Source organism: Aspergillus ambiguus (genome assembly GCF_047715705.1).
Source record: "Aspergillus ambiguus strain CBS 117.58 unplaced genomic scaffold BDV59scaffold_4, whole genome shotgun sequence".
Taxonomy (NCBI): Eukaryota; Fungi; Ascomycota; class Eurotiomycetes; order Eurotiales; family Aspergillaceae; genus Aspergillus; species Aspergillus ambiguus.
Window position 1 is genome coordinate 467,771 of NW_027395517.1, and position 26,406 is coordinate 494,176.

Consider the following 26,406-nt stretch of genomic DNA (forward strand, 5'->3'; position numbering starts at 1 on the left):
TTGTCTTTCAGGTGGAGATGCGACAGGCAGAGTATCGTCGGGGGATCGGATCAGACTTTGAGAGAAGTAGGCGCAGCGGTATGTATGTTGGAATGGGCAGAAGAATGATCGTCGGCTTAGAATCGTAAGGGCATATCAAATCGTGACAAACGAAACAAGGAGGAGCAAAGGAGGAATCCAAGAACAGAACAAAAGAGGAAACAATGCGCTTGCTATAGAAGAACGGAAGATGAACGGGGAAGGGGGGAATCAAGGGCAACGAAACACACGGACGCAACAGCGAGATCCAAGCCGACGAGGAGGTGATGAAAGCAGAGTCAGTCCGACACGAACCACGGGACGATATAGAAATGAATTAAGTAGTCGATCGAAAAACACCGGGTGGAGATGGACGGCGAGAAGTGGTAGCTCATGGGGCATGGATCGTGGGCCGGTCCAATGCGCAGCGTACACATCAAGCCGGCGTCCATAGCAACTCGGTTGTCCCGTAAACAAACCCAGAGGCGGTGAGCGACAACGTCATCCGCCGGAACGGATAGTTCCTCCGGGCTCTCTCGCGCTAGGCCCGATGGAGATTCTACCCGAGACAGGACTAGTGCGCCCGTCGGTAAGTCAACCAATCAGCCGCCCGCACACAAATCGGCTTGCCCTGAACCCTCTCCCGTGCACTTCCCAAGCGAAAAAAAGACCGTCGAGCGCGGAGAACCTCATTTCCTCGACGAAGCACATCCGACAACCACCCCATCGACCCCTGCTGCCGCTCACCGGGACTTTCACAATGAAGTGTGAGTACCCCGTCGCTTCCCATCTACGATTAATTTCTTTCGATCTCGAGAACCATGCTGACAGGATGTTGCGACAGTCATGAAAGTGGGCCGTGTGGCCATCATCACCCGTGGCCGTTACGCCGGTAAGAAGGTACGACAAGCCAGTTTCTATTTCCCAGCGAGCGGAGGATGCGAATTTATGTTTTGGAAATTGAACGGCGAAGGACGAGATGGGAGCGAGGACGTGCGGGCGTGTTGGGAATTTCAAGGCGAATGGGAAAAGGTATCCCGGACGGAATGCTGACAGGTTCGGTTACAGGTCGTCATTGTCCAGCCCAACGACAACGGCTCCAAGGCGCACCCCTTCCCCTATGCCATCGTCGCCGGCATTGAGCGTTACCCCCTGAAGGTCACCCGCCGCATGGGTAAGAAGACGGTCGAGAAGCGCAGCCGCATCAAGCCCTTCATCAAGGTTGTCAACTACAACCACTTGATGCCCACTCGCTACACTCTTGAGCTCGAGGGTCTCAAGGGTGCTGTTTCCGCCGACACTTTCAAGGAGGTCTCCCAGCGCGAGGACGCCAAGAAGACCATCAAGAAGGCTCTGGAGGACCGCTACACCAGCGGCAAGAACCGTTGGTTCTTCACTCCTCTGCGTGCGTATCCCTCCGATGGTTCCCGCATGGGCTCACCCGCTGACGTGTTCACAGGTTTCTAAACGGGGTATTTTTATGGGGCGTTTTGTCGTTTGAGCGCGCAAGGTCTTAGAGAAGGCAAAGGGAAAAAAACGCATCGAAGACACTCGGTTCATGAGCATGGGACGATCGCCGAAAGTATACCATCGCTGGAGGAAGAATTGGGAATGTATCGATGTACAAGTCCAGGACTTGGCCGTTTTCTATTGATGGAGGCCAATCAGACCTGGCGTCCTTGAAACGAAATGGAAATATGAACAAATTCAAAATTTCTTTTTGTCCGAATCTTGGTGCATGGGCGGCCTTACTGGATACTAACAAACAGTTCGATCTACTTGTCATCACCGTACAATCATCCCGCTCAGTCCTACACGTCCTTCGGTTGTCGATGCTCTGCGATGATATTGTGCAATCTATCCCGCAATCCCTTCCCGGAACCCAATACACCCTCGTGCGTGTTGGTGCTGCAATCCCCGCATCACTGTCTCCATCTCCGCATCGAACACGATGGATGATAGCCGAATAGCGGAAATTCCCAGTCCACGTTCCCATCTCAGTAGCCGCTGCATTCCGAAAGGCGGAGGGATCCTCGTAAGACAGGGACTGGCCCGGCCGATGCACGAGGGCCGAGTGACAGGCGATGCACGAGTGGGGGTACGCCCTGCCCCCATGCACCCATGCACCCAGCATGACAGCATGCCATTGCCGATTAGCCTCTCACTAGTTGACAGGGTACGTGAGATCCTGCTTCTGGTTTACGTACGTACGTCGGGCTCCGCTGGGATCCTCGACTCACAGTATGCTCCACCCGGTGACTTGAGGCAGGGTTCCTGTCTGTGCTCATTCCAAGCATATGGTAGATTTTCTTAGAGAGTAAGCCGGGGAGGGAATTGAGTTCGGGGCGCTGGAGCATATCTCGCCGGATAAATATATATATATATATTCTCTCTACGATTTTGTGGATATATATCTGGGCTCTGGTGGTAACCCAGGCATGTTGCACGGGGAGTCTCCGGTGATACGAGTCTAGTCTCGTGGCATCAGTGGTGAGATGAGTGTAGCTGGAGCTGTCTTGACGTTTCTCGTCCGACGCTAAGAAAGTACGATGCAAGTGAGGGCGCTAAAGACGAGGAACGAAGAATGTCAACTCCTCGGGCGATCAGCATCGACCGTTGTTGGTTAGAGGTAGACGCTCAGACGCTCAGGCCAACGGGCATATCGGACTAGGGAACGATTTGACGAGGCCCCGGCGCAACGATCAGCCTAGATTTCCTTCGAATTGATGATAAGAGCCGAACAAAGCGAGAGATTAGGGTCGACGGAGGTATGACCATTCCACGATGAGGGGAAGATTGGTGTCACTCTCCAGTGATCAGTCAATGGCGGTCCTGTTAACCATCATGATGTCGATGGGATGATTGACTGTCAACAACTACGACATGCTGGACCCGCAATCACATGTCGGAGCATGATGGGACCTTGCAAACCTTCGCCTTTCCGGATTCATCTCTCCATCCAGCGGACGGCAGGGAAGGTGAATTTTAATCCTCTCCTCCCTGATGTCGACGATGCGTTGCCACTGAGATAGCGCAATCCCTTCGAATCATGTCATTTCCTTAGCTTATCGCAACCCCCTCTCCTTGGACGAAACGTTGATGAAGCAGGCGACAGGGGATATAGTTGGGTGGCACCAGGGGGAAGGACTGAACGTTCCATGACTAGTTTGCTACATTCCGTGATCCCGTCCTGTTTGTCTCCCCCTGTCGATTTTCGATACAGTTCGCTTCCTATGGACGGAAGCTCTCTGGAGGGGGGTTTATCCAGCAGATGGGATCGACGAGGTTCCAGCCCGATGAGAAAAGGATGATGGCGGTGGGTTTGATAGATGATGATTGATGAGGCCCATGTAACTAGAGCTGGGTGAATTCCAGCCTATCAGTCCGCCATTCGCAACGGTCGCCCCTCCCAAGCGTCGAGGGCCCGCTTTCACATGCTGCCTGGGAGATGTAGACGAGACAAGCAGGGAATTAGGAAAATTTAGAAAAAAAAAAATCCAAAAATTCAAGAAAATCCATCCTGGGTAGATCCAACGCAGGAAAATAAAAGGCAAGACGCATTCCTTGCCTGTCCATCGACTGTTCAAGCCTGAACCTTCGCGGCGCCTCAACTACGGTTCACTGTTGTGTCGTTCTCCGGATGCGTGGTCTCCCCCCCTCGACCTAGCCTTTTCTCCCTCCAGCTCAATAGGTATGTGATTTCTTCCCTCTTCCTCCTCGCTTCTTCTGTTCTCTCCCTCTCACATATTGCTGTCTTTTAGATCCTCATGCCTCACGCAGAACCCGAGAAAATGGGCGAACCCGTCGTCAACGGTGAGAAGGTGTATTCTCACTTCTTCGATGTACGCTTCCTTTCTCTGACCTCTCAACCCGCCTCCTTCTGACCCTCTCCAGCACCTCACCTCCTACCCCGTCGTCTCCGACTCCATCTCCACCTTCAAAAACAACAAGTACGGCGCCAAGTCGCTGCAGTACGCCGACCAGGGCTACAACTACGCCAAACCCTTCTTCCCCTACATCGAAAAGACTTACGGCTACGTCTCGCCATATCTCGCCCGCGTCGACGATCTGGGCGATCAGGGCTTGACCAAGGTCGACTCGAAGTTCCCGCTCCTCAAGGAGGACACGCAGAAGCTCCGGGGCACCCTCTATGACAGCGCGACCTCCCCGCTGCGGCTCATCACCGATGTCCGAAACCACGTCTTCGACACCTACGGCTCTGAGTATAAGAAGGTCGGCGGGAACGGCGTCGTCACCACCGGCAAGGCGTGCATTGTCACCGGCCTCGTCTTGTCGCAGGAGATGATGGGCCTCGTCAACTCGTTCCTCTACGCTCAGAAGGAGAACGTGAAGGATGCCGTCGCTGTCGCTGCGGTCGCTGACAAGAATGAAAACTAGAGTGCGTATTTCAGCGGAAACTGTCTTTTCTCTTTTTACCTCTTCTTTCTCTGCTCTTGTATCTAGAAAGCTGTCTGGGTCGTTTCGTTTCAGTTCAGTAAGCCGGAGTTCTGTCCAGTTCGATTTAATGAATACACTGTGATCGCCAATCTAACAAGATTTCACTACACTACGGAGGAACTCCCCTAAGCCTAGCTGCGTAAATGTTTTTGATGTCTCTGATACTGTATGATCGACACATAGTTGACATGTGATGCACGGCATGTGATTACCAAATCCGGGTAAAGCCGCTCGACCCACAAGCGCGTATCGCGTCGAGCTTAATCGAAACCACTTTCGACCTCCGATATCTTTCCCAACTCTCAACATCATGCCTCTCATCCGGAAACGCCGAGCGGTATGCCTCCCTCCCTCCCCAACAACCCATCTAACAACTCCCCCCCAGGATCCCGCTCTTGAACCCCAAAGCGAAAGCGACGACGCCAGCGCCCACGACACACCCCCAAAACAGGAGAATGACGCCCGTCGCCAACGCCGACGCACCGAAGCGTCCCCATCCGACGCAGAGTCCTCCGCTGATTCCTCCTCCGAATCCAGCGAAACACACGCCCCAAGCAGCACAGACGTGATGGTCAAAAAACTGGTGCGACTGGCCCTCTCCAGCGAATACTCGCGCCTCCCCATCCGTCGCACCGACATCAGCACCAAGGTGCTGGGCGAACAGGGCAGTCGACAGTTCAAGGCTGTCTTTGAGGCGGCGCAGAATGCCCTCCGGAGTAAATTCGGGATGGAGATGACGGAGTTGCCGGGACGGGAGAAAGTGACCATTCATCAGCGCCGGGGTGAGTGCGATTGCATGGCTGTATATCGCAGTGTTCGTGTGTGAATGGTGTTGGATCGTTGACTGACGGGTGTTGCAGCCGCGCAACGAGTGGAGAAACCCTCGTCGAATTCGAACAAATCATGGATCCTGACGAGCACGTTACCGGCCGCCTACCGCAAGACCGAGATCCTACCGCCGACGCGAGCGCCAATGGAGGGCGCATACACCGGATTGTATACCTTTATCATTGCTTTGATTCTGTTGAATGGAGGCTCTCTGCCGGAACAGAAGCTCGACCGATACCTGCAACGCACCAACACCGACACCTACACCCCGATTGATCGCACCGACCGCTTCCTCCAGCGACTGTGTAAGGAGGGATACTTGGTGCGGAACCGAGAGATGGACAGCGGGGAGGAAGTCATTGAGTATATGGTTGGGCCTCGGGGGAAGATCGAAGTTGGCGCGCAGGGTGTCGCTGGTCTAGCTCGCGAAGTGTATGGTCGACAGGCGGCGGTGGAGGACAAGGACATGACGGCTGCTGAAAGAGAAATATCGAACGAATTCGAACTACGCCTGGCGCGGAGCCTTGGGATTACTAAACGAGAGGCTCCGAGGACAGAGGAAGGCGAAGCCAGCGATGCTGGCGATGCAGACGGTGATGAGAGGCGGCCGCAGAGACAAACTCGACAGCAGACAGAGTCTGATGAAGATTAAACCCAACGACCTTATGCTGATAGAGCAGGGTGATGTCCGAAATAAGAAGCTTATGATACCCACACTACAATGAATTGTCCTTCCCCAGTACCCTCGGAGTATCCACAAATCCTGTCTGTCCCTCTGTTGAAGCATTCAATTTTCTATGGGAACAGCACTTCCCTTCTGTGTCAGATTTCCAGCGTGACTACGAGTACAGTCATGTCGGCTTTGAAGGAATTGATTGTAGTCGCTTTATGTTAGAATCAATGGCAGTGGTTCAAGGGCATTCAAAGCTAGTGGAAACAGCACCTCGGCAATGCAATGACGACAGTCTTTAGACCTGCTCCCTTTGGTTCCTAACGATAGACCTACAGTTTTCGTCGACCAACAGAGCTGGAAGTCTAAGTTCAGACCATATTCGAGAAACATCAAAGTCCATTCTGCCCAGTGCTTTGTCTACTCACTTCTGTCTCCAAGCACCCATTGCAATGATGTTCAAGACCATAGTATCCCCGTTTCGCCCAGTTGCAAATGAACCGCTTTAGCAAAGGTGCATTTAGAGCAATGTACTTGATATCTGGTCGGTCTTGTAACGCCCATGCCGTGTTTGTTGGGTCGTATACAGGCGTGTTTCTGCTTGTCTGCAGCCGGCTCAAGTCCTCGTAAACAGGCTCCTCAAGTAACGGCATCATAGATTCCAGTGCATTTTCGGGTGCGTTGCGGACCTTTTCCACCCATTCTTTGTAGTCGACCATCTTCACGGAGAATCCGATCTCGCACAGCATCTTGTACTTCTGATCGTAGTCGACAGACTGGGACCTATCCGGGGGGACAATATGGTATGCTCGACCGATATTCTCCCGACTGGATGCAATATGCAAAATAGCCTCAGCGACATAGTCGACCGTCACATACTCCAGACGCTGGTCGGGAAGACGAGGAAAATACCCGCATTGGATGCTGCCCGCGATCAGCCGGGAGAAATAATCTTTCTCATTGGCAATGGCGTTTTTACTGTGGCCAATTATGAACCCAGGCCTGTAAATAGTAGTCGGTAGACCTCCGGCGCGCGCTCGTTGAACGATCCCATCAGCCACGAATTGACTTGCCGAGTATCCTGTATCATACGGGACTGCATTTAGATGGGGCATAATTGGCTCGTCTTCATACACGCGATCCACCTTGTTGATGAATCCAGTGACGGTCCAGACGTCAATCGAGGAGACATAGTGCAGAGCCTTGTGACGGCCCAACTTTGCGGTCCGGATGATGTTCCGTGTGCCCACGATATTCGGCGCATAGTGCGTTTCATACGGCTCGCACCAGTTCACCCGTGCACCGACGTGAAAGATAACGCTCGCCCAGTTGGTGAGCCATTTATATTTCTCCTCCCCCAGCCCAAGGGTGTCGTCTGTCATATCACCCTGCAGAACCATGATCTTCTGGGTGATTTCCAGCCGACCGTCCCAGAGATTATATTTCTCCAGCGTGTGCTGAATCCGAGCGCTGGCACTGAGGTTGGCCCAGTTTCGCGCAAGGCAGGCGACCTTCTGGACCGATGGCATAGCTAGGAGCTGATGCAGGATATGCGCTCCTAGGAAGCCGGTGGCACCGGTGAGGAAGACGCGACCTTCGCCTTCTGCCTGCCAGTCAGGGGGCAGAAGGTGAGGGTCCAGGTATTTGCAATCCTGCAGGCATCTTTCCTCTAGGCACCCTTCACTGTTATCAGCCGGACTAGCCAGAAACCCTGCAAGTTGCTCGACCGTCGGGTTTTGGTGCAGCTCGGCCAGGGTGATGGTATATCCGCGATCCTGTCTGATCTTTCCGATCAGTCGAGCGGCCTGGAGAGAGGAAAGTCCATGGGAGAAGAAGTTATCAGCCGGAGTAAGATCTGATCTAAGAAGGTAATGTTGAAGGGTTGATGCAAGCCAATGGACTAGATCGTCCGTCTCATGACTGCCATTGACTGTTTTCGTCGCAAGTCGATCGTTCTGCCGATAACTTTGTTCCTTGCTATTAGATGGCAGCTCTTCACTATTGTCTGGACGAAGCTTTTCTCTATCGACCTTTCCATTCGGAGATAAGGGCATGTTTTGCCTCTTGTATATTGTCCTTGGCACCATGTAGGATGGCAGCTTCGCTTTCATCCAATCGATCAACGTGTCCGATCGAACCTGACTATCCCAGTTGGCCGGGACTACATATGCTTCCAAATAGTCGACATCGTCGTCTTCTCGTATATACTTGACCACGCACGTGTGGACCTCGGGATGGTTTTCAAGGCAACCTGCAATGTCACCCAACTCCACCCTATATCCCGAGATCTTGACCTGATCATCAGCACGGCCAATGTATTCCAGTGCCCCGCTGTTGTCTCTCCACCGAGCGAGATCACCGGATCGATAGAGACGGATTGATTCTTCAGACGAGACACCTAAAGAGTCTGCATCTACGCGAATGAATCTGCTCACTTTTTCTTCAGGCCGGTTCAGATATCCCGGTGACACCTGAGGTCCCGCAATACAGATCTCCCCAACGTGCCCTGGCTCGATAATGGGTTTGAGGTCATCGTCCAAGAGATAAATTCTCGTATCTCCAACAGGTCGCCCGATACTTATACGGGAGTGTCGAACCTCTGCTTCATTGATCCGAATCATCGTCACATAGATGGTTGCCTCTGCAGGGCCATATCCATTCCATAGATTTTCCGGGGGGGCAGTCTCGAATACTTTGCGCATGGCGTTGGAGCTGACTGCCTCGCCCCCGACCACGACATGACGCAGTCCGCCAAAAGTGGAGGGTGCGGTTAGTGCAATGACGTGGAACAGGGCCGTGGGCACAATCATGGCGGTTATTCTTTGCTCGCGCACAAAATGCTGCAGAGCTGGTGGATCAGCACGCACCAGGCTAGGAACTCCAACAATAGTCGCCCCCACCAGCAGTGCTTTCCACATCTCGCAGACGGACAGGTCGAATCCGGGAGTGATAAGCGCTGTCATCCGGTCTGAGGGACCCTGCGGCCCAAAGTGGAAGTTGTCAAAAGCGTGGAGGAGGGCGCTACCGAGGACCTGGATAGGCTTAGGACGGCCGGTGGAGCCAGAAGTAAACATGATGTGGCTGCGATGAGAGTCTGGACGGCCTGCCCGTACGGTAATCTCGGCATCCATATCCAGGACGATCTGTGCGTCCAGTGCGGATTCAACGACGATGGCATGGAGATGCGGTGCGCGATGGAGATGAGCTTTGCCAGCAATGAGATGCGTGGTGTCCAAGTCTTCCAGCATCTGCTTGAGGCGATCCGCAGGCACAGCCGGATCGATGGGCACACAGCTCCCTCCTGCGCGAAGGATTGCGATCTGCGCCATGGCCTGAGGGAGTCCAGCGTCGGCCAGAATGCAGACGGGCTTTTCTGGCACTAAAGACTGCTGGAGAAGGGGATCGGTCAGCACGTCGGCCCGCGCAATCAATTCCCGGTAGCTAACGTTGCGGTCACCATCCACAACCGCTGTGGAATTGGGTGCCGCATTAGCCATTCGAACAAGAATCGCTTCCATTATTGATCTTCCGGGGGTTATGGTAGTTGCCAGTTGCAGCAAGGGAGTCGATCACCTTTTGTGATATTCAATATGAAGATCAGAGATACAGCTTCAAATATTGAGAAGGGAGAGGGAACAGGGTGGCTCATATACCCATCTAGACTCTCTCCTTCCTGTTCACGTCGGTGTCTGGCTTGGGCTCTGCTACTACATCACATCGTCATCTTGCAGCGAAAGAGGGAAGCAATGTCGCTAACTCTCAAGCCAGCATTTGCCACGCCAGTATCATTTCCACACCTACAAGTACCTCACTCCTAAGGGAAAGGATGACGATGAAAAGTGGCTTTGAGGACGCACGGGTCCATCTTTGGAAGTTAAGGTCTGAAAGCCATCCAACCATATTCGCCTGAATCAACTCAAGAGCCATGATTATGATTAGCATACACTTCACTGCGATGCCGCTAATATGCGGTATAGGGTTTCTCTAGTGTCTCTAGAATCCGTCACAATGCATCCTTGATGTCTGCTTTGGAAATTGAATCAATCGGAGACAAAGATGGCTTACAGTAAAGCAGATGCCGGCTTTCCAGATCCCGAAGTACATGTCTTCGCGCCAACCACGAAGGCTGTTCCTCAGCCCACCGTGTCGATCCTGCTTCAGTGCTTGAATGCTCATCAATATAGTGGCCCCTGCCGAAGAAGACATGGGATGAGATGAAGTCCAGGTTAAATCTGTTGTATCGGTCAGGCTGTGTAGCGTCTAACGTTTTCGGTCATTCTGAGGCAGCCTGTTTGCTTTAAACGGCTTCTCGTGCTTCTAACGAATATCACCTTGGCGAACGATCTCTGGAGGATAGTAAGGCAACCAAAGGACAGTTGGCAAAGTGTAGATCCCCTTGTTAAGGTAGGGAGGTACAGTCTGTGAGGGTTCACGAGGTATACTGAATTACTCAGGGCTCATATCTATACATGAAGGTGGTTTGCAGATTGGAAAGGACTCTATACAAGTTCTAATTACCTTCTCAAAGAAGCAGGGATATGGTTGTTGTCATGCAATCGTTATTTAATACGTTCGACTAGATTGGTGGATCTCTCGCCCGAATGATGTAGACTACTACTTCAAAATTTAGAAGCAATCTGAAGATATGCGCTACCTTCTTTAGATTCTTGCATTTCTTGCACAGCGTTCATCTACTTCCTGTTAGTTAACGATATCTCCAATTGGTGGGGGTTTCTGTTGTGTACGTGACACCCGCATAATATCAGTGCGCGAGGCTGCATGAAACTCGAAACGGGCAGATGTCAGTTGGCACCTAAGGTGGGCTTGTTACCTTGATACACTGACACCCTCTGTTAGCAATATCCATGTTCCCTCTATCCTATTGTTTTATTCTCTTCTGCACAGACCACTCCACAGAGATCGCGAACCTGTGATGGCCTCAATCAATGCTGTGGGTCTATCTCTGCGTGGCAGCCCCTTCGCACCACTTTCTCAGACCTACCAGATACTCTCTGTGTAAACCAGCGCATCCTGAGAGATGCGCTTGGTAGGAGCCTCCAGTCCTCCCTTCTTCCCCAACCTACCTTGGTCGCCAATCATGGCTATAACATCGTTCATCGCTTCCGCTTTTCTTTTGCGTAAATTCTATCGCAGAATCCCGCACTCAGGTCGAACAACGCAATCTAGATAAGCACCCAATCTGTAGTCTCTTTGGAGCTGCTGCGAGTTCGATGGGGATCCTAAAGCCGTTATATTTAGCATACCACCTTGAAGACATCCTTGAAAGTTTATTTGGTACCACTCTCAGTCTTCTCTTTGCTTAACTTTGTTAGCTAAGAATAGTCTAAGCCTGAAGGAGTCCTGGTCTGGCGAGAAAATCATGTGGGCCAGATATATATTTGGATAAGCCGCTAGGGAGGAAGATCTAGATTGGTATTCTGGAGTGATAGACATCTGGAAGGGTGATTGAATATGAGACGAGAACTGTCTGGGTTTGCAGACATAGGTAGTTAACTGATGGCAGTTGTTGGATGTCAGTCGTCGATCTCGGGATGTACCTTGAAGCGCAAACGCATATTGGGACCGGAATGATGCACAATTAGCCCCCGCACTGAAAACATGTTTGTGGACAAGAAGTCTCTTGATGGAGATGTCGAATGGAAAGATATCAAGTCGAACCGATGCTGACGACCTTTCATGAAGGGGCTTGAAGAATACGAGTAGAAAGTTGAGTTGGAAATTCCCAAGTCGAATTGCGACCTGAGGGGACCAACACGCACAATACGTCTACGACTTCATCTGCGGAGCGACCAAAAAACGTCTACACCGGCTTGAAGGAATAAATTGAACCATAGTCATCACGTTCATCGAAAATATTTTCAGCTATTTTAGCTACAGACGGTCTAAGTCCATTATTCCGTGTCCTAATCTCATGAAAACATGGTGCTATGCACTTATTTCTTGCCAGCCTTCTGGGCGGCCTTGGTGACCTTACCGGCACCGCCAGCAGACTTCTCAACGGCCTTAATGACACCGACGGCAACAGTCTGGCGCCTGTTGGAATATATTAGCACGATGATCCAAAAAGAGGAGATCGGGAAAGGGTCACGCGATGGGGTACTTACATGTCACGGACGGCGAAACGACCGAGAGGGGGGTACTCGGTGAAGGACTCGACACACATGGGCTTGGAGGGGATCATCTTGACGATGGCAGCATCACCAGACTTGATGAACTTGGGGCTAGACTCAACCGACTTTCCGGTACGGCGGTCAATCTTCTCCTGGAGCTCAGCGAACTTGCAAGCAATGTGAGCGGTGTGGCAGTCCAGGACGGGGGCGTAGCCAGCGCCGACCTGACCGGGGTGGTTCAGGACGATGACCTGGGCGGTGAAAGAGGCACAGCCAGCGGCGGGGTCGTTCTTGGAGTCGGAAGCGACGTTACCACGACGGACCTCCTTGACGGAGACGTTCTTGACGTTGAAACCGACGTTGTCACCGGGGAGACCCTCCTTGAGCTGCTGGTGGTGCATCTCAACGGACTTCACTTCAGTGGTGACGTTGGAAGGAGCGAAGGTGACAACCATGCCGGGAACGATCTTGCCGGTCTCGACACGGCCGACGGGGACAGTTCCGATACCAGAGATCTTGTAGACATCCTGGAGGGGAAGACGGAGGGGCTTGTTGGCCGGACGGACGGGGGGCTCGATGGCGTCGATGGCCTCGAGGAGAGTCTTACCGGTGACCTTGCCGGACTTGCCCTCCTTCTCCCAGCCCTTGTACCAGGGGCAGTTGTCGGAAGGCTCAAGCATGTTGTCACCGTTGAAACCGGAGATGGGGACGAAGGGGACACCCTTGGGGTTGTAGCCGACCTTCTTGATGAAGTTGGAGGTCTCCTTCACGATTTCGTTGTAACGGTCCTCAGACCACTTGCAGGTGTCCATCTTGTTGAGGGCAACAATGAGCTGACGGACACCGAGGGTGAAGGCAAGCAGAGCGTGCTCACGAGTCTGGCCATCCTTGGAGATACCAGCCTCGAACTCACCAGTACCGGAGGCAATGATGAGGATAGCGCAGTCAGCCTGGGAGGTACCAGTGATCATGTTCTTGATGAAGTCACGGTGACCGGGGGCATCTGCGGCGGGTTAATGAAGGGGGTTCCCTGGAGGGAAGAGACGGGGGGAACGACAACGTACCAATGACAGTGACCTCATACTTGGAGGTCTGGAACTTCCAGAGGGCAATGTCGATGGTGATACCACGCTCACGCTCGGACTTGAGCTTGTCAAGAACCCAAGCGTACTTGAAGGAACCCTTACCGAGCTCGGCGGCTTCCTTCTCGAACTTCTCAATGGTACGCTGGTCGATACCACCGCACTTGTAGATGAGGTGACCTATCGGAGGGAATGAGTATGATGGTGGGAGACGGCAGCGGGCGCGGGAGGTGGGATGGGAGGCTTACCAGTGGTGGTCGACTTGCCGGAATCGACGTGGCCGATAACGACGATGTTGATGTGAGTCTTGTCTTCCTTACTGTGGGAAGCCGTTAGCCAGGTCCATTGAAAAGTCCGGATGAAGGAGGACGAGATGCAAGAAAAACTCTGCCGGATGGTCAACTTACCCCATGGTGACGGATGAAACGATGAACTTTTGTAGTTCTTTGTAAGATACTAGAAAAGATTCTGTGGAATTGCTCAGATACTACGGCAGAACGCGTAGAGGTGCTGAGCAAGGGAGAAGGTTAGAGAGAGGATGAAGAAAGATGAAGGAAGAGGATGGAGATAGGGGAAGATATACGTACTGATGCGGACGAGGAGGGAAAGGAAAAAAAAAATCTGTGGGAGGGGGAGGAGGGGAAATCCTTATATGGAGGGGCAAGCGAGCCTACGACTAAGCGGGCGGGCTCAAACCCTTTGGCGAGCCGCCGCCGGTGATGGTGGTGTCATTGGACATGGAGGGGCACTGGGCCCCACCTCACTACGCAGAATCTTCAAGCGTTCCAACCAGCCTGGCCCGCCTTGGGCTGCCACTGGTCTTGGGCGGGCTCTGCTCGTGTCCATGGTTCCCCCACCGCATTCAGATTTTTCCATACTCGGTCCATTGTGGTATGGCATTATGTGATCCCACGACGTAGTCCGGAGCATCCCCCGAGAAATCCCTCGTTGGACTGCCCCCTGGGCATCAACGCAGGAAAAAAAGTGGACTACGAGGGGTGGGTTGGAATTTTCTCTATCAGTGTTGGATATGTTTGCATCGGAACCCCGCGGTCGACCACCGTTGTGATTCGTCCGTTAGCGGCCATGGCCCAAAACAGCTGTGGCACGGTCAGAGTGGCGCCGCCGGGCCCACATGCTTTGATGTACAGGATCTGTACTGCTGCGTACGCCGAGGAGTCCACCAGGAGATTCTACTGGATTTTATTGATCAATTATTGCACGGAGTATAAGTGGGATCAGTTCATTTGCATGACAGTCACTATGGTGATAGGACGATGTGTATTATCTTCCACCAGTGCAATGGCGGTATCTACAGCATCGTTGCCCCTCCAGACTAATGTAAAAATTTTCAGGTTCGGGAGAGACGCACAAGCTACCATGGTTTCGCCCAATCCAAAATCCATGATTATCCTTCCGCCGCTAAGAAAAAATTTTTTTTGGGCTTAGGTCGATCTGACATAGCTGGTGACCGCCAAAAACTGTAAACATGATTTAACCATTGAGGGGTATCTAGAAGCTAAGCGGGCAATCCTGATCCTATCATGACACCCAACACGACCACATATGACATTATCCAAAACCATAAGAATCACCAAATAATCCGTATCAGTACCGCATTCGCCTGGTAAACACGTAGGGACCGCTCAGTTTTCTCTCCACCGCGCACCGCATGTCGTACACTGTCCACCTGGAATCAGCATGCAAGGCAAAACGCACCGCCCGCGTCGACGGGAGAAAGCACGTACCTTCAAGAATGTAGTCATCGGTTCGTCTGCACTTCGAATCTGCAGCTGGAAGAAGTATGCACGGTCGCCGTTGCAGTTCTCTGCGGGGCATTGCGCTGGAAGAAACACGTTCGTCAGTCTCTGGAGTCACCACAGTGTGAAAGTCGTCGTAGAGGAACCAAACGTACTGGCCATGCTGTCGGCATTGGCAAACTCCTCTTTGCCGCCAAAGACGTCTTCCACCTCCTTCTGCTTCATCGGCGTCTTCTCAAAGTAGCTTTGTTCCAGGTTGTATTGGTACGGGCACGTCCGGCATTCGAAGCGATTCACCCCGAGAGGGTATCTGGAGGTGGGATCACCACGGGAAATCGTCAAGGCATTGCTGCAATTCGGACAGACTAGAACGACAAGGTCAGCACGGTCCTGCGACGAAGAGATCAAGGGACTGAGCCGAAACTCACAGGTCAAAGGCATGGTGAGAGGCCTGCGGAGAGTAGAAGAATGAGGGACAACAGTTTGATTCAAATAACTTTTAAGGTGCTTATTTCACGACAAATCTTCTCCATAAAAAATTCTCCTTGCAGCCTGGAATCTCGTCCTCCTGCTAACGTCCCGCAGCAAGGCATGCGATAATGACGGGCTTATCAACCGACGATGTCGTTGGCGGAGAGAAAAAGCCGCTTGCCGCGCGGCTCCTTGCCGCGCGCCGACTGGGCGGAACCTCGAGGATCCGGAACGGAGCAACGGATTGTCCGGACATCCCGCGACAGTGTATTTGGTCTGCGGGGGCTCAGGAGGCAGTGTAATGAGGCCAACTTGAAGAGATTCCTGTGAGTGAGCTACCCCATTCTGCTGGAATCCTGGCGAGTTCATGATTCTGGGCTCTCCGACAGGCTGTACCGCATCAGCTTGCTTTCTCCTTCGCTCCGCATAAACTGACCATCTCCAGTTCTTTGTTCCGGAATCCCCGCTATACCATCTCCGCGATAGTGCCGGTCCCTGTCCCTCAGTACGTCTCTACGACAAACGTTTTGGCTGCTTTAGAACGATCCACTTATCCACCGCTCAGGGTTTCTCTCTATCTGACTTACCTTGTTCACAACTACCACCGGCCATGGCAGACGAAGTAAGTCGAGGCTCTATGCTGCCGCGCGACCTGAGTACTGACTCTATAGGGTGCCTCGCCTCGCGAACTAATCGTGGAGGCTTGTCGTCGAGACCAACCTCATCTGGTAGAGCAAGTGCTAGAATCATTCGGTGACGACTCGAACGAAAAGGTCGCTGAGTTCTTCAACGGTGTCACGGATTCGATGGGCAACCATGCCCTTCATATCTGTGCCCAATACGGCAGCTGTAGGTCATCTGCACCAGCATGCTTCCCTGCTGTGCTGACCGCCACCATAGATGACACGATGGACTCTCTCTTTGATATCCAATTCTTCGAATGCGACCCTCTCACCCGCCTCGATAAAGACACCCCTCTCCACGTTGCCGTACGCTTTGCGAATGAGAAGGACAGCGAGCTAGGTCTGGAGATGATCAAGATGATGTGCGAGGCCGGGTGCGACCCGCGCGTCAGGAACAAGCACGGTCAAAAACCCGCAGACCTGGTCTACAACAACGACGAGATCAAGAGTACGCTCCAGCAAACCGAGTACGTCCTCGCCGAGGGACTGAGGGATGACGGAGACAATGACTCGGCGAATGGCAGCGCGAGTGACAGCGAGTAGGGCCGTGGACGCCCCCGGTAGCCTTACTTTTGCTCTGCCCTGATAGATACACGACTGACGATATGCATATGCTTTTGCACATCCTATAAATAGATTTGTCTCAATGTACGCCGGACGTTCCATACTATACTGCCCTGCCTCCTGTAGGCGGTCGTCTAATGATTCTAGATACCAGTCTGCTTCTACCGGCCGGGTTCGATCTACCTAGCAACCCGTATCAATCCACAGTCAAAAGCTGCTCGTAGAAAGCGCCGATTGGCCGCTCAGGATCATGGAGATGTATCTCCAAAATCCAATGCCGCTTAAACCCATCACGACCGGGAACGTTCATGCGTTCCTTGTTCCCCTTCGTGATGTAGAGAGCAGTCTTGTCGTTCGGGATGCGCTCATGCGGGAACGACCCAACAATATGGCCCGCAATATGGGCTCCGAACACCAAGCCCTCCTGCCGGGCCACGTCGCACGCGATCTCGTACAACCCCTCGCCCGTGATATCCGGGTCCTCGTGGAACCGCGCCTTGACTGTCTTCCACACCGGCTCGAGCGCATCCCGAAGCCGTTTCTTGTGTGGGTCGTCTCCGAGGACAAACGTCCGGCCAAAGTCCGCCTCCCATTCTTCGAACACGGGGCCGAGATCGACGACCAGGATGTCGTCGGGCTGGATGATCCGGTCCGGGGGGTTCTCGACAAAGGGTCGCAGCGTGTTGGGTCCACTTCGGATCAACCGTTTGTGCCAGTGCGTTCGCACATTGTGACGTTTGGCGCCGAGTTCGTGGATCTCGTCGCTTAATGTCTTTTCGCTGATGCCGGGCCGGACGAGGTCCCGCTCGATTTCTTCGAAGAGCTGGATGGCCTTTGTCTCTGCATCGCGAAGGTAGGCGGCGCGGGCGTCTTCGTCGGCTTGTGTTGACATTATGGGACTATTCGTATGGGGATGGATGGTGGGAGGTTGGATTGATGGGAGATTATCGTAACCTCCACCTCCTCTTATAACCCCGATCATCTTGTCCGCATCTTACCCCGCTTATGGGTTTATCCTGTCTGTCATTCCGAAGGGCGTCGACCTCGGGCATGGCTCCGAGTGGGGCTGGGATTCAAGCCGATCGCAGCACTAATCAGATGGAGCATTATTGAGATGAGCTGTGCTTCATTGGTCTAGAGCATACGATAGAGCTCAGTTCGGTCTACGCACTATACACCATCCACGTCTCATAGCAGCTATGCTTACCACTAGTATATGCGTCATCCTGGTACTAATCATGAGCTTGTTTCTTTTCCAAAGTGTTGGCCCAGAACAAGATACTATGACATGTGCTACTTCGTCAACGTCCTGATGGGTTCCACCGTTTTATGCTTATAACTATAAGGTTCAAACGTGGAAGTCTCAGCGCCGAGACTGTGCCTTGGCTCCCTAATCTGCTGCAGTAATCCTTGCGTATCTTGACGAGGCAGGACCCGGATTATGTATGTCGTCGCAGGAAGAAGTCCTGTTCATCTTGTAGCGAACAGCAGGACAGCGTAGATATTCCGGTTTGGTCAGTCGCTGCAAGCGCTGGTCTCGTCCCAATATTTACTTCTGGATCCTTAAGAACATTTGCTTGACTGGTACACACCTACTTACTAGGTCTCTCCAGAGATTAATTTCTATCGATACCACCATGGCCTTGCTCGCATGAACCATAAACCCGATGCGAGACCAGCGAACTGCGAAAGGAATGTAGAGAGGAAAAGGAGAATGTAGAGGGAGAAGGGGAAACGAGGGAAGTGAAGAGAGGAAGTGCAGCATCCTTCGACCGCGTACCCTAATCGTACGCCATGTCTCGGTACAAAGTAAATGCAGCGTAGGTCTGTCCAACTCAAATCGACCTATCAGCGCCCATAAGAAGGAACCTCCTGCTGGTGAGCTAACTGAGGCTCACAGGGTCCTGACCCGGAGAGATCGGTGGGCCAGGATTCTTTAATGAAGAAACCAACTCCTCCTACGCAGTACTATTGTACATGTGCACATTTGGCTGTGAGAAAACGATATTATATATTCTTTTACTTTTCTATCTACTCTATATCTCTCTGTACTCGATCTGTCTGTCTTCGATATACTGCGTAGTAAATCCAGGAGGGAGGGATGGGCTGCCCAATCCGGTTGGTGCCCTGAGGCAAAAAGGGAAAAAATCCCGCAGGGAACCACCGTGATTGGCCAGCGCTAAAGAACGTCTGGTTGTGATGGGAATTCTGATTTGCTCGCCCCAACCCCATCTCGAAGGATCCATGAGGGACGTGGGGGGTTCTCTCGTCATCCAAGCAGCAATCACTGATCGAAATTGTATCTGAACAAAAGAACCATCTCCATCTTCGCATACCTATTTAGCGTCAGAGATAATCCCTGTCAGGAAGGTTCCGTCTGACCAATAACAGCTAGAATGATTGATGCTCAGTATCCAATGGCCTCATAGATTTGTGCCCCTAGCACAGCCTTAACGTGTTGCCCCCTAACGCATCGTCACAGGAGGCAACTATATCTAGTCTATAAATCTCCATCTCGACTACCTAGTATTCTCTTCAGGTTCCTTTTTTCGGGCTCCATTGTACCAACCTCAGTAGTAGATAGCCATGACTTGGTCTGCATCAGTTGTCTTTGAGTTCCTCGCGTTTATTTTCGCTGTTCCCACCTCGATACTTGCTCTATTCAGCTTATACAAGCTATTTCGTGGTCGTTTTGGAAGTGCGTTTGCTATGTTTACCTACCTGACATGAATGGACCACTAATTAGTTTCTACCTAGACTTCCCCTACGCATCTCCAAATTATATCCCAGGGCCTCGTCACGCTGTTCCCCCGACGCCTATCACCGTTGAACAGTTTACAGGCGCTTGGCATTTTCGCACTTATCAAGCTACCTGTGAGTGTTTTACTATCTCTTTTTCGGACGTGGACTTTCCTAACTACGACTTCCTCCTTTCACTCAAGAAACCATCTAGTTAATCCCCTTTCATGACTGACCGAATTGTAGCAGCAACCTCGAGTTCTTCGTATATCCCACTCGACAATCGCTTCTCAGAGATGGTCTGACACTCGCCATAATGCTGCAATTGCTCCTGGCAGTGAATAATTGGCCGTCATTCTGCGTGATGAGAGGGTTGCATTGGTATTTGGGATTGGACATAGCATGGCGTTACTTGTATGAAGTGTTATCACGATATTCATGTACTTTGGAGGTTAAAACTTATGCCAGGAACACGATGGTATAAACGGAGCAACATCTATCTGGGTTTGTGGTGTATATAAACAAGAACAAAGCCTTTGTTCCAGACAATCGAATGGGTCTATACACGGGTATCTATGAAAGGACGGTGCCGTCTCTCCCACCTTTAATTCCATCCATCCTGTAGTTTCTGACGATACTCGGCAATCATCTCAGCAGTAACATTGCTGCCACCACAAACCACCACCACTACTCGACTCTCCGGAGTGAGACCTTGCACCGCCTGTTTCAGCTTCTCGCCCGTAGCGACTTCAACACTAATCCCACAGGCCAGTTCCACCTGCAATCGTAGCTCATCGGCCAAGGTGATGACCCCTCGGGCCGCCTCCGCATCGGATCCAACCACACTCGCCACATTGATTCCGGCTGGAGGTGACTGAGCGTACTTTAGTGTTTGCGACGAGACACAACGGGCTCCGAGGGAGGTAGCCAGGGATGTAATCGCCGGGATCGAGTCCAGTCTTCCGGCACGAAGCGAGTGCGCTAGGGAATTGGCACCTTCGGTTTCAACCGCCAGGACGTGGACATCCTGCATCTTGTCCGAGGGTCCGTGAGATTGCAGATACTCGTCCAATCCTTGCATGATGCCATTGAACAGGCCGCCACCACCCACACTGCAAATGATAGCATCAGCAGGAAAAATGCGATCGCTCGAATCATGCGGAGGTAACTGTGCGGCTATTTCCGACACCATTGTCGCTGCGCCGGTCCAGACGTCGGGGTGGTCGAAGGGAGGGACGTAGATGTTTCTTTTCTTTCCCTCCTGATGATTGATGAACGTCTCCCGGAGATGGGCGTCCGCTTCGGCCCAGCTAGCGCCGTGTTGGATCACCTCGGTGGCTCCTGCCGAGCGCAACTTGGTGATCATCATTGGCTTCGTGCTGTGGGGGACCACGACGGTGCATGGACATCCCAGGTCCCTTGCTGCGATGACGGCTGCGAGACCCGCATTGCCGCCGGAGGAGCTGTAGAAATGGAGCTCTTTACCGCTGTTGGCGGGGTCTAGTAGAGCGGTGCGAATCAGGTTGCCAACTCCTCTGCAGTTGTGAGTATCTGGAAGACAATTTTTCAGGGAGCACATACCTCGATTTGAACGAGCCGGAGGGCTGCAGAAGATCCAATTTCAGAAAGACGCGGCTGTAAACATTGACAGGTCAGTGCCGGACGAAAGATACAGAGTGATCGACAGACCATCCCGCTGCTTTGGAGAGAGTGGCCGACTCGATCAAGGGGGTCTCGATCCAGGGTTTCTGTGGGAGAGTGGAATGGCCCATGGTGAGTTTATGAGATTGGTATAGCGGTAGGCGATGTATGGAAGTGACAGCAAGAGTGTAGTATAGTATATGTTGGGGGAGGTGGAAGGTGGCAGGAGGCACGAGGGTGTTTTATCGTGCTGGTGGCGGATCGCGCCTTTCGGATGACATGACACGCTTCCTCCACTTTAGATTGACTCGTCTTCTTACATCTGTCAGCATTCTTCTCTTCTATACTCTTCTATTGTGAGTCTCAATCATGCAATGAACCATGACATACTCCGTTCTCCAGGCACAATCAGAGATTTTCGGGTATCATTTTGCCGAAATCTTCGCTGCATATATATACCGACATCCCTACACCTCCGCACGGAGATCTCTCCTGCGTCTACTGCGTACTCCGTACTCATGAGGGTGATCGTCAAGAAGCTTGACAGAATTTCCGCCAGTCACACACGAGCAGCAATTCTCCGTCGGTGACACCCCATCTGGAACAACCGCGTTGTTGATCGCTGTCTCTCCCGTTTCAGAACTGCCACTCCTCAACAATCGATCGTGGAATCCATGTGCCAGAAACTTGGCAACCGGCTGGCGGACAGGCCGCTGGCCACTGTGCTTCCTTGCCGCACGCCCAAGTGGGCCTAATGCAATGCTAATGGCTCTAAACGAAGCCAGCAGACCGCCGGAGAAGCATCGCTAGTCACCCCGGCGCAACCCGGAATCCGCGATTATTCCCAAAAGAAAAAAGAGCATGCCGACTGACCCCTCCTTGCACTCTTGGGAGTTCAAGAATCGGAGCGGAATACCTTGACCGAATTAGTGGAACGGCGCTAGTCTTCGCCCTATGCGTTGGGAAATAAATAACAATGGACGTTCTTCCTGGGTCAATTCTCACGTTTGAACTCCCCGCCTATCTCGACGTTGTTCCCTCCTTGGCGTCTGCCTTACCATGCGATGGCTGCGGTGCAGTGGCTTCACCTCCTGTTAAGCCTGGTGGCTCTCGCCCCCGGCGTATTGACGCAGAGCTGCTGGCGAAATACCGTATGTTCGGGCCCCAAAAACAGCGCTTTCCCTGGACCATGGGAGAAGAACATCTATGCGCCGTCGTCGCGAACGGTTAGTCCACGGCAGATCTTGTCGATCGCATCGCCAAACAGAACCACCGATTATGCCAACTCCGTCCCGTATGCCTTGCACCAGAATGCACCAATGGTGGTGTTCGACTTTGGCGTCGAAGTCGGCGGCATTGTCACCGTTAACTATACCACTACCGGCCGCGGTGCGATTGGACTCGCCTTCACAGAGGCGAAGAACTTCGTCGGGCAATCATCAGACGCGTCCAACGGCGCTTTCAAAGGTCCTGATGGCGCGTTGTATGCGAACTTCACCCACGCCGGCCATGGGTCGTTCGTTATGCCTGATGAGAAGCTGCGCGGGGGCTTCCGCTACATGACCGTCTTCTTGCAGGCAGAGGATCCGACCATCTGCATACATGTGGAGTCTGTGAGTCTGGAGATCGGCTTCCAGCCGACCTGGTCGAATCTGCAGGCATACCAAGGGTATTTCCACTCGAACGACCAACTGCTAAACCGCATCTGGTACAGCGGCGCCTACACGCTGCAGACAAATGCAGTGCCTGTGCACACCGGTCGACAGGTTCCCATGCTGACAGCTGGATGGGCCAACAATGCCACCCTCGGACCAGGCGACACGATCCTCGTGGATGGCGCTAAACGGGACCGTGCTGTATGGCCTGGCGACATGGGCATCGCCGTGCCATCATCGTTTGTAAGTATTGGGGATTTGGAGAGCGTGAAGAACGCGCTGCAGGTGATGTATGATACGCAGGTACGTGCTTCTCATCCAGTGGGAACCGACAGCTCTAATACATGTTAGAACAACTCGACAGGCGCATTTGACGAATCCGGTCCCCCGCTCAGCCAGAAAGACTCGGACACATACCACATGTGGTCGATGATCGGGACGTTCAACTACGTTCTCTACACAAACGACACTGACTTCCTTCTGAAGAACTGGAATAAGTATCAAAGTGCCATGGACTACATATACCGGAAGGTAGATCAGTCCAGCGGTCTGCTCAACGTCACCGGCACGCGCGACTGGGCCCGCTGGCAACAGGGCTTCAACAACACGGAGGCGCAGATTATGTACGTCTGACCCTCTATCTCCTCTACAGCACTAACGATCAGAAGTCTGTACCACACCCTTACCACCGGCGCCCGTCTCGCCAAATGGGCCGAGGATACCAATGGTCTGAGCAACCAATGGACGATCCGTGCTGAGAATCTCCGCCGGGCGATCAATGAACACTGCTGGGACGACGAATACGGCGCGTTCAAGGACAATGCGACGGCAACTGCCTTACACCCTCAGGATGCAAACAGCATGGCGCTCCTGTACGGTGTGACGGACAACGACCGCGCGGCGCGCATCTCGCATCGCCTTACGGACAATTGGACGCCCATCGGAGCCGTCGCCCCGGAGCTCCCAGAGAACATCTCGCCGTTTATCTCCTCATTCGAGGTACAGGGCCACTTGACGGCGAGACGTCCGGACCGCGCACTGGAGCTCATTCGTCGCAGCTGGGGATGGTACCTACGACACCCGAACGGCACGCAGAGCACCGTGATTGAAGGCTACCTGCGCAACGGATCCTTCAGTTACCGCGCAGACCGGGGATACTCCTGGGACGAATCGTACGTGTCGCACGCACACGGATGGTCTGCCGGCCCGACAGTCGCCCTGACAAACTACATCCTCGGTCTGAGCATCACCTCGCCCGGGGGCTTGAACTGGCTTATTGCACCACAGTTCGGAGACCTGACCTCTGTGCAGGGCGGGTTTACCACTGCCCTGGGCAAATTCCACGCCCAGTGGGAGAGGAACAGCTCCGATGCGTATACGCTGCACTTTTCAGTTCCGTCCGGCACCCGCGGAAACCTCACCCTGCCTTTTCTCCGCAGCGGGGAGCAGCCGTCCATCATGATCGATGGCAACGACATCTACCGTGGCGTGTACTATGCCGACGACACGGCGACGGTGACGGTCAGCGGGGGCGGGGCACACCGGGTAGTCGTTACATAGTGTATTTCAGCCAGATACAATGCAATTCTATAATAGCTTCAGCTTTAGCCAACCTCCACTAGAAACGGACGCATATGTCAGGACGATCACGTGCCGCCCCGGATTGATCGACCCGCTCCGGCCTCACCTCGTCCATCCTCCTCACCCACGCCCAACAGCGTACACACCGGATAAACGACATGGCCACGCCGTACCTCAGCGCCCCGTGGCGCACCTGCGCCCAATGTATCCGCCGCCAGTACATCCAGCGGGCCGTGCAGCCCCGTCTCCATCTCAGCACGACGGCACCGGTCCGCAATGCCAGCAACCCGCTCCGCACCGCCGGCCAGGCCCGCGCGCGCGACTACGAAGTGGCCCAGTCACGGCGGTCAATGGTGCTCTCTGCGGCCGGGATCGCCGCCTGCGCCGTGGCCATGTACGGGGTCATCAAGCTGGACGTCTTCGGGCTCGAGGCGCACGCCGCAGCGCCCGACAGCAACAGCAACAACCACAACGCCGATAACAAGACCACGAAACTCGACGGCCCCGACGGCTTCACCGGCTCGCCGTCGGTGATCCGCATCCAGGGCCAAGACGGTGCCGAACAAGTCTCCACGGGCTCCGGCACCATCCCCTACTTCCCCAGCACGATCCGGCTGCCGCGCGTGGACGCGGCGCAGGTCCACACCAACGACGAGCTGCCGGCGTCCCCAGCCGACACGGACGAATACCAGCTGCTGGGGCTGGGCGTGCGCACCGTCTCGTTCCTCAAGATCCAGGTCTACGTCGTGGGCCTGTACGTCGCCAAAGCCGACATCTCCGAGCTGCAGCAGCGGCTCGTGCGGGCCGCCGTCCACCCGCCCGACGAGGCCGGCCACGCGGCCGCCGTTGTCGACTCCCCCGGCGCCACCTCCGCCACGCTCCTCGTCTCCACCGAGCGCAGCCAGCTCAAGCACCTTCTCCTCGACCCCGTCCGCGGCGACGCCCTCTGGGACGCCATCCTCCGCCAGCCGGGCCTGCGCACCGCCTTCCGCATCGTGCCTACCCGCAACACCGACTTCCTGCATCTGCGCGACGGCTGGGTGCGTGGCATCACGGCGCGCGCGAACGCCAAGGCGGCGGCGGCTGCCGCTGCCGCCAGCGCCCCGAACTCGGGCGCCGCGCCGGCGCCGGCGGGTGAGATCCAAGACGAGGCGTTCGGACGCGCCATGAACGAGTTCAAGGGCCTGTTTGGCGGCGGGCAGCGCAAGAGCGTGCCCAAGGGCCAGACGCTGGTGCTGGTGCGGAACGCGGACGGGGCGCTGGATGCGCTGTTCGCGCCGGAGGAGTCCCGGCCGATGCGGTTCCTGGGCCGGGTGGCCGATGAGCGCATCAGTCGGCTCGTGTGGTTGAACTATCTGGCCGGGAAGAACGTGTCCAGCGAGGGGGCCCGACAGAGCGTCGTGGAGGGCGTCATGGGGATTGTGGAGCGGCCGGTGGGCACGGTTGTGCAGAAGGTCATCTAGGATCTCCTTACGGAGGAACGCTTGTATTCTACTCTACTCTACACGGGTTCTACGCTATGTATATGTATCTACGCATGGGGAAGTGTCTTTGCTTGCAGCCGGACTGGCTGTCGTTGTAGTATGTATTGTATGACGTAAGGTCTATCTAAAGAGCGCCCGCCTCCTTCAGCAGCGCCGGCAGCTCGGCCTTGCGCGCCTGGAGATCCGAGTTCCCGCCGATATGCTTCTTGTTGATGTAGATGTTGGGCACGGTGCGCTGGCCGCTGATCTCCTGCAGGGCGTCCTGCAGGGCGGAGCCATCCTCTGCTCGTACGCTCCGGTGGTTAGCCTGGCCCGATGCATTCAAGGACCTGGGGGAGGGGGGCATTACTCTCGAGGTCGAGCTCGACGGTGGTGTACTTGGCGTTGAGCGAGTTCAGCAGATCCTTGCTGGCTTTGCAGAACGGGCAGTACGACTTTGAGAAGACCGCTGGCGGGCGTTAGTTCGGGCTGGAGGACAACGCGTAAAGGGTGGTGGTGGCTACTCACCCACGGCGTTCTCGTCGATGATCTTCTGGGCCTGGGCGACGGACATGGTGAGATCGCGGGAGGGGCCGGCAAAGGACCCAAACAGACGGCTGAATATGGAAGCAATGGTGGGCAACTGGTGGTGAAGCGATGGG

At 53.9% G+C, this 26,406-nt stretch overlaps 14 protein-coding genes across 14 annotated transcripts; 8 read left to right on the forward strand and 6 right to left on the reverse strand.

The window, feature by feature from the left end:
• The first annotated feature begins 18 nt into the window (after positions 1-18).
• On the forward strand, positions 19-542 carry BDV59DRAFT_109124 (uncharacterized protein). The gene is made up of 2 exons (XM_073686579.1): positions 19-78; positions 130-542. Exon 2 carries the CDS (start codon positions 230-232, stop codon positions 470-472), a length of 243 nt encoding a protein of 80 aa, XP_073551338.1. The 5' UTR covers positions 19-78; positions 130-229; the 3' UTR covers positions 473-542.
• Positions 507-1,777, forward strand: BDV59DRAFT_108944 (60S ribosomal eL27 domain-containing protein). The gene is made up of 4 exons (XM_073686577.1): positions 507-785; positions 863-918; positions 1,087-1,423; positions 1,478-1,777. The coding sequence occupies exons 1-4, from the start codon at positions 569-571 to the stop codon at positions 1,483-1,485; spliced, it is 618 nt and encodes a 205-aa protein (XP_073551339.1). The 5' UTR covers positions 507-568; the 3' UTR covers positions 1,486-1,777.
• Positions 1,778-3,785: 2,008 nt separating this feature from the next.
• BDV59DRAFT_198937 (putative pathogenesis associated protein Cap20) lies at positions 3,786-4,416 on the forward strand (the record flags this gene model as incomplete). Its single annotated transcript, XM_073693251.1, has 2 exons — positions 3,786-3,860; positions 3,913-4,416. The coding sequence occupies 2 exons, from the start codon at positions 3,786-3,788 to the stop codon at positions 4,414-4,416; spliced, it is 579 nt and encodes a 192-aa protein (XP_073551340.1).
• Positions 4,417-4,601: 185 nt separating this feature from the next.
• BDV59DRAFT_108947 (MAGE domain-containing protein) lies at positions 4,602-6,267 on the forward strand. Its single transcript, XM_073686578.1, has 3 exons — positions 4,602-4,813; positions 4,862-5,258; positions 5,337-6,267. The coding sequence occupies exons 1-3, from the start codon at positions 4,787-4,789 to the stop codon at positions 5,954-5,956; spliced, it is 1,044 nt and encodes a 347-aa protein (XP_073551341.1). The 5' UTR covers positions 4,602-4,786; the 3' UTR covers positions 5,957-6,267.
• A 99-nt stretch (positions 6,268-6,366) lies between these two features.
• BDV59DRAFT_198939 (uncharacterized protein) lies at positions 6,367-9,492 on the reverse strand (the record flags this gene model as incomplete). Its single annotated transcript, XM_073693252.1, has 1 exon — positions 6,367-9,492. One exon carries the CDS (start codon positions 9,490-9,492, stop codon positions 6,367-6,369), a length of 3,126 nt encoding a protein of 1,041 aa, XP_073551342.1.
• Positions 9,493-11,767: 2,275 nt separating this feature from the next.
• Positions 11,768-13,697, reverse strand: BDV59DRAFT_171007 (translation elongation factor EF-1 alpha). Its single transcript, XM_073688506.1, has 5 exons — positions 13,595-13,697; positions 13,436-13,506; positions 13,170-13,367; positions 12,100-13,108; positions 11,768-12,028 (listed from the first exon to the last, which is right to left on the reverse strand). The coding sequence occupies exons 1-5, from the start codon at positions 13,597-13,599 to the stop codon at positions 11,929-11,931; spliced, it is 1,383 nt and encodes a 460-aa protein (XP_073551343.1). The 5' UTR covers positions 13,600-13,697; the 3' UTR covers positions 11,768-11,928.
• A 676-nt stretch (positions 13,698-14,373) lies between these two features.
• BDV59DRAFT_171011 (DNA-directed RNA polymerase III core subunit RPC11) lies at positions 14,374-15,541 on the reverse strand. The gene is made up of 4 exons (XM_073688507.1): positions 15,376-15,541; positions 15,103-15,312; positions 14,936-15,030; positions 14,374-14,869 (listed from the first exon to the last, which is right to left on the reverse strand). Exons 1-4 carry the CDS (start codon positions 15,386-15,388, stop codon positions 14,834-14,836), a joined length of 354 nt encoding a protein of 117 aa, XP_073551344.1. The 5' UTR covers positions 15,389-15,541; the 3' UTR covers positions 14,374-14,833.
• Positions 15,542-15,741: 200 nt separating this feature from the next.
• BDV59DRAFT_109317 (ankyrin repeat-containing protein ANK1) lies at positions 15,742-16,721 on the forward strand. The gene is made up of 2 exons (XM_073686580.1): positions 15,742-16,040; positions 16,090-16,721. The coding sequence occupies exons 1-2, from the start codon at positions 16,029-16,031 to the stop codon at positions 16,642-16,644; spliced, it is 567 nt and encodes a 188-aa protein (XP_073551345.1). The 5' UTR covers positions 15,742-16,028; the 3' UTR covers positions 16,645-16,721.
• Positions 16,722-16,861: 140 nt separating this feature from the next.
• Positions 16,862-17,557, reverse strand: BDV59DRAFT_198943 (M24 family metallopeptidase; the record flags this gene model as incomplete). Its single annotated transcript, XM_073693253.1, has 1 exon — positions 16,862-17,557. The coding sequence occupies one exon, from the start codon at positions 17,555-17,557 to the stop codon at positions 16,862-16,864; it is 696 nt and encodes a 231-aa protein (XP_073551346.1).
• Positions 17,558-18,980: 1,423 nt separating this feature from the next.
• Positions 18,981-19,866, forward strand: BDV59DRAFT_171015 (uncharacterized protein). The gene is made up of 3 exons (XM_073688508.1): positions 18,981-19,363; positions 19,423-19,539; positions 19,651-19,866. The coding sequence occupies exons 1-3, from the start codon at positions 19,252-19,254 to the stop codon at positions 19,707-19,709; spliced, it is 288 nt and encodes a 95-aa protein (XP_073551347.1). The 5' UTR covers positions 18,981-19,251; the 3' UTR covers positions 19,710-19,866.
• Positions 19,867-19,905: 39 nt separating this feature from the next.
• On the reverse strand, positions 19,906-21,297 carry BDV59DRAFT_109339 (putative L-serine dehydratase). The gene is made up of 3 exons (XM_073686581.1): positions 21,094-21,297; positions 20,986-21,039; positions 19,906-20,939 (listed from the first exon to the last, which is right to left on the reverse strand). The coding sequence occupies exons 1-3, from the start codon at positions 21,174-21,176 to the stop codon at positions 20,009-20,011; spliced, it is 1,068 nt and encodes a 355-aa protein (XP_073551348.1). The 5' UTR covers positions 21,177-21,297; the 3' UTR covers positions 19,906-20,008.
• An 812-nt stretch (positions 21,298-22,109) lies between these two features.
• BDV59DRAFT_198945 (putative alpha-L-rhamnosidase B) lies at positions 22,110-24,260 on the forward strand (the record flags this gene model as incomplete). Its single annotated transcript, XM_073693254.1, has 3 exons — positions 22,110-23,003; positions 23,052-23,323; positions 23,369-24,260. 3 exons carry the CDS (start codon positions 22,110-22,112, stop codon positions 24,258-24,260), a joined length of 2,058 nt encoding a protein of 685 aa, XP_073551349.1.
• Positions 24,261-24,409: 149 nt separating this feature from the next.
• On the forward strand, positions 24,410-26,404 carry BDV59DRAFT_171017 (chalcone isomerase domain-containing protein). Its single transcript, XM_073688509.1, has 2 exons — positions 24,410-26,213; positions 26,273-26,404. The coding sequence occupies exon 1, from the start codon at positions 24,440-24,442 to the stop codon at positions 25,742-25,744; it is 1,305 nt and encodes a 434-aa protein (XP_073551350.1). The 5' UTR covers positions 24,410-24,439; the 3' UTR covers positions 25,745-26,213; positions 26,273-26,404.
• On the reverse strand, positions 25,890-26,318 carry BDV59DRAFT_198947 (glutaredoxin; the record flags this gene model as incomplete). Its single annotated transcript, XM_073693255.1, has 3 exons — positions 25,890-26,047; positions 26,115-26,213; positions 26,273-26,318. 3 exons carry the CDS (start codon positions 26,316-26,318, stop codon positions 25,890-25,892), a joined length of 303 nt encoding a protein of 100 aa, XP_073551351.1.
• Positions 26,405-26,406: the final 2 nt, after the last annotated feature.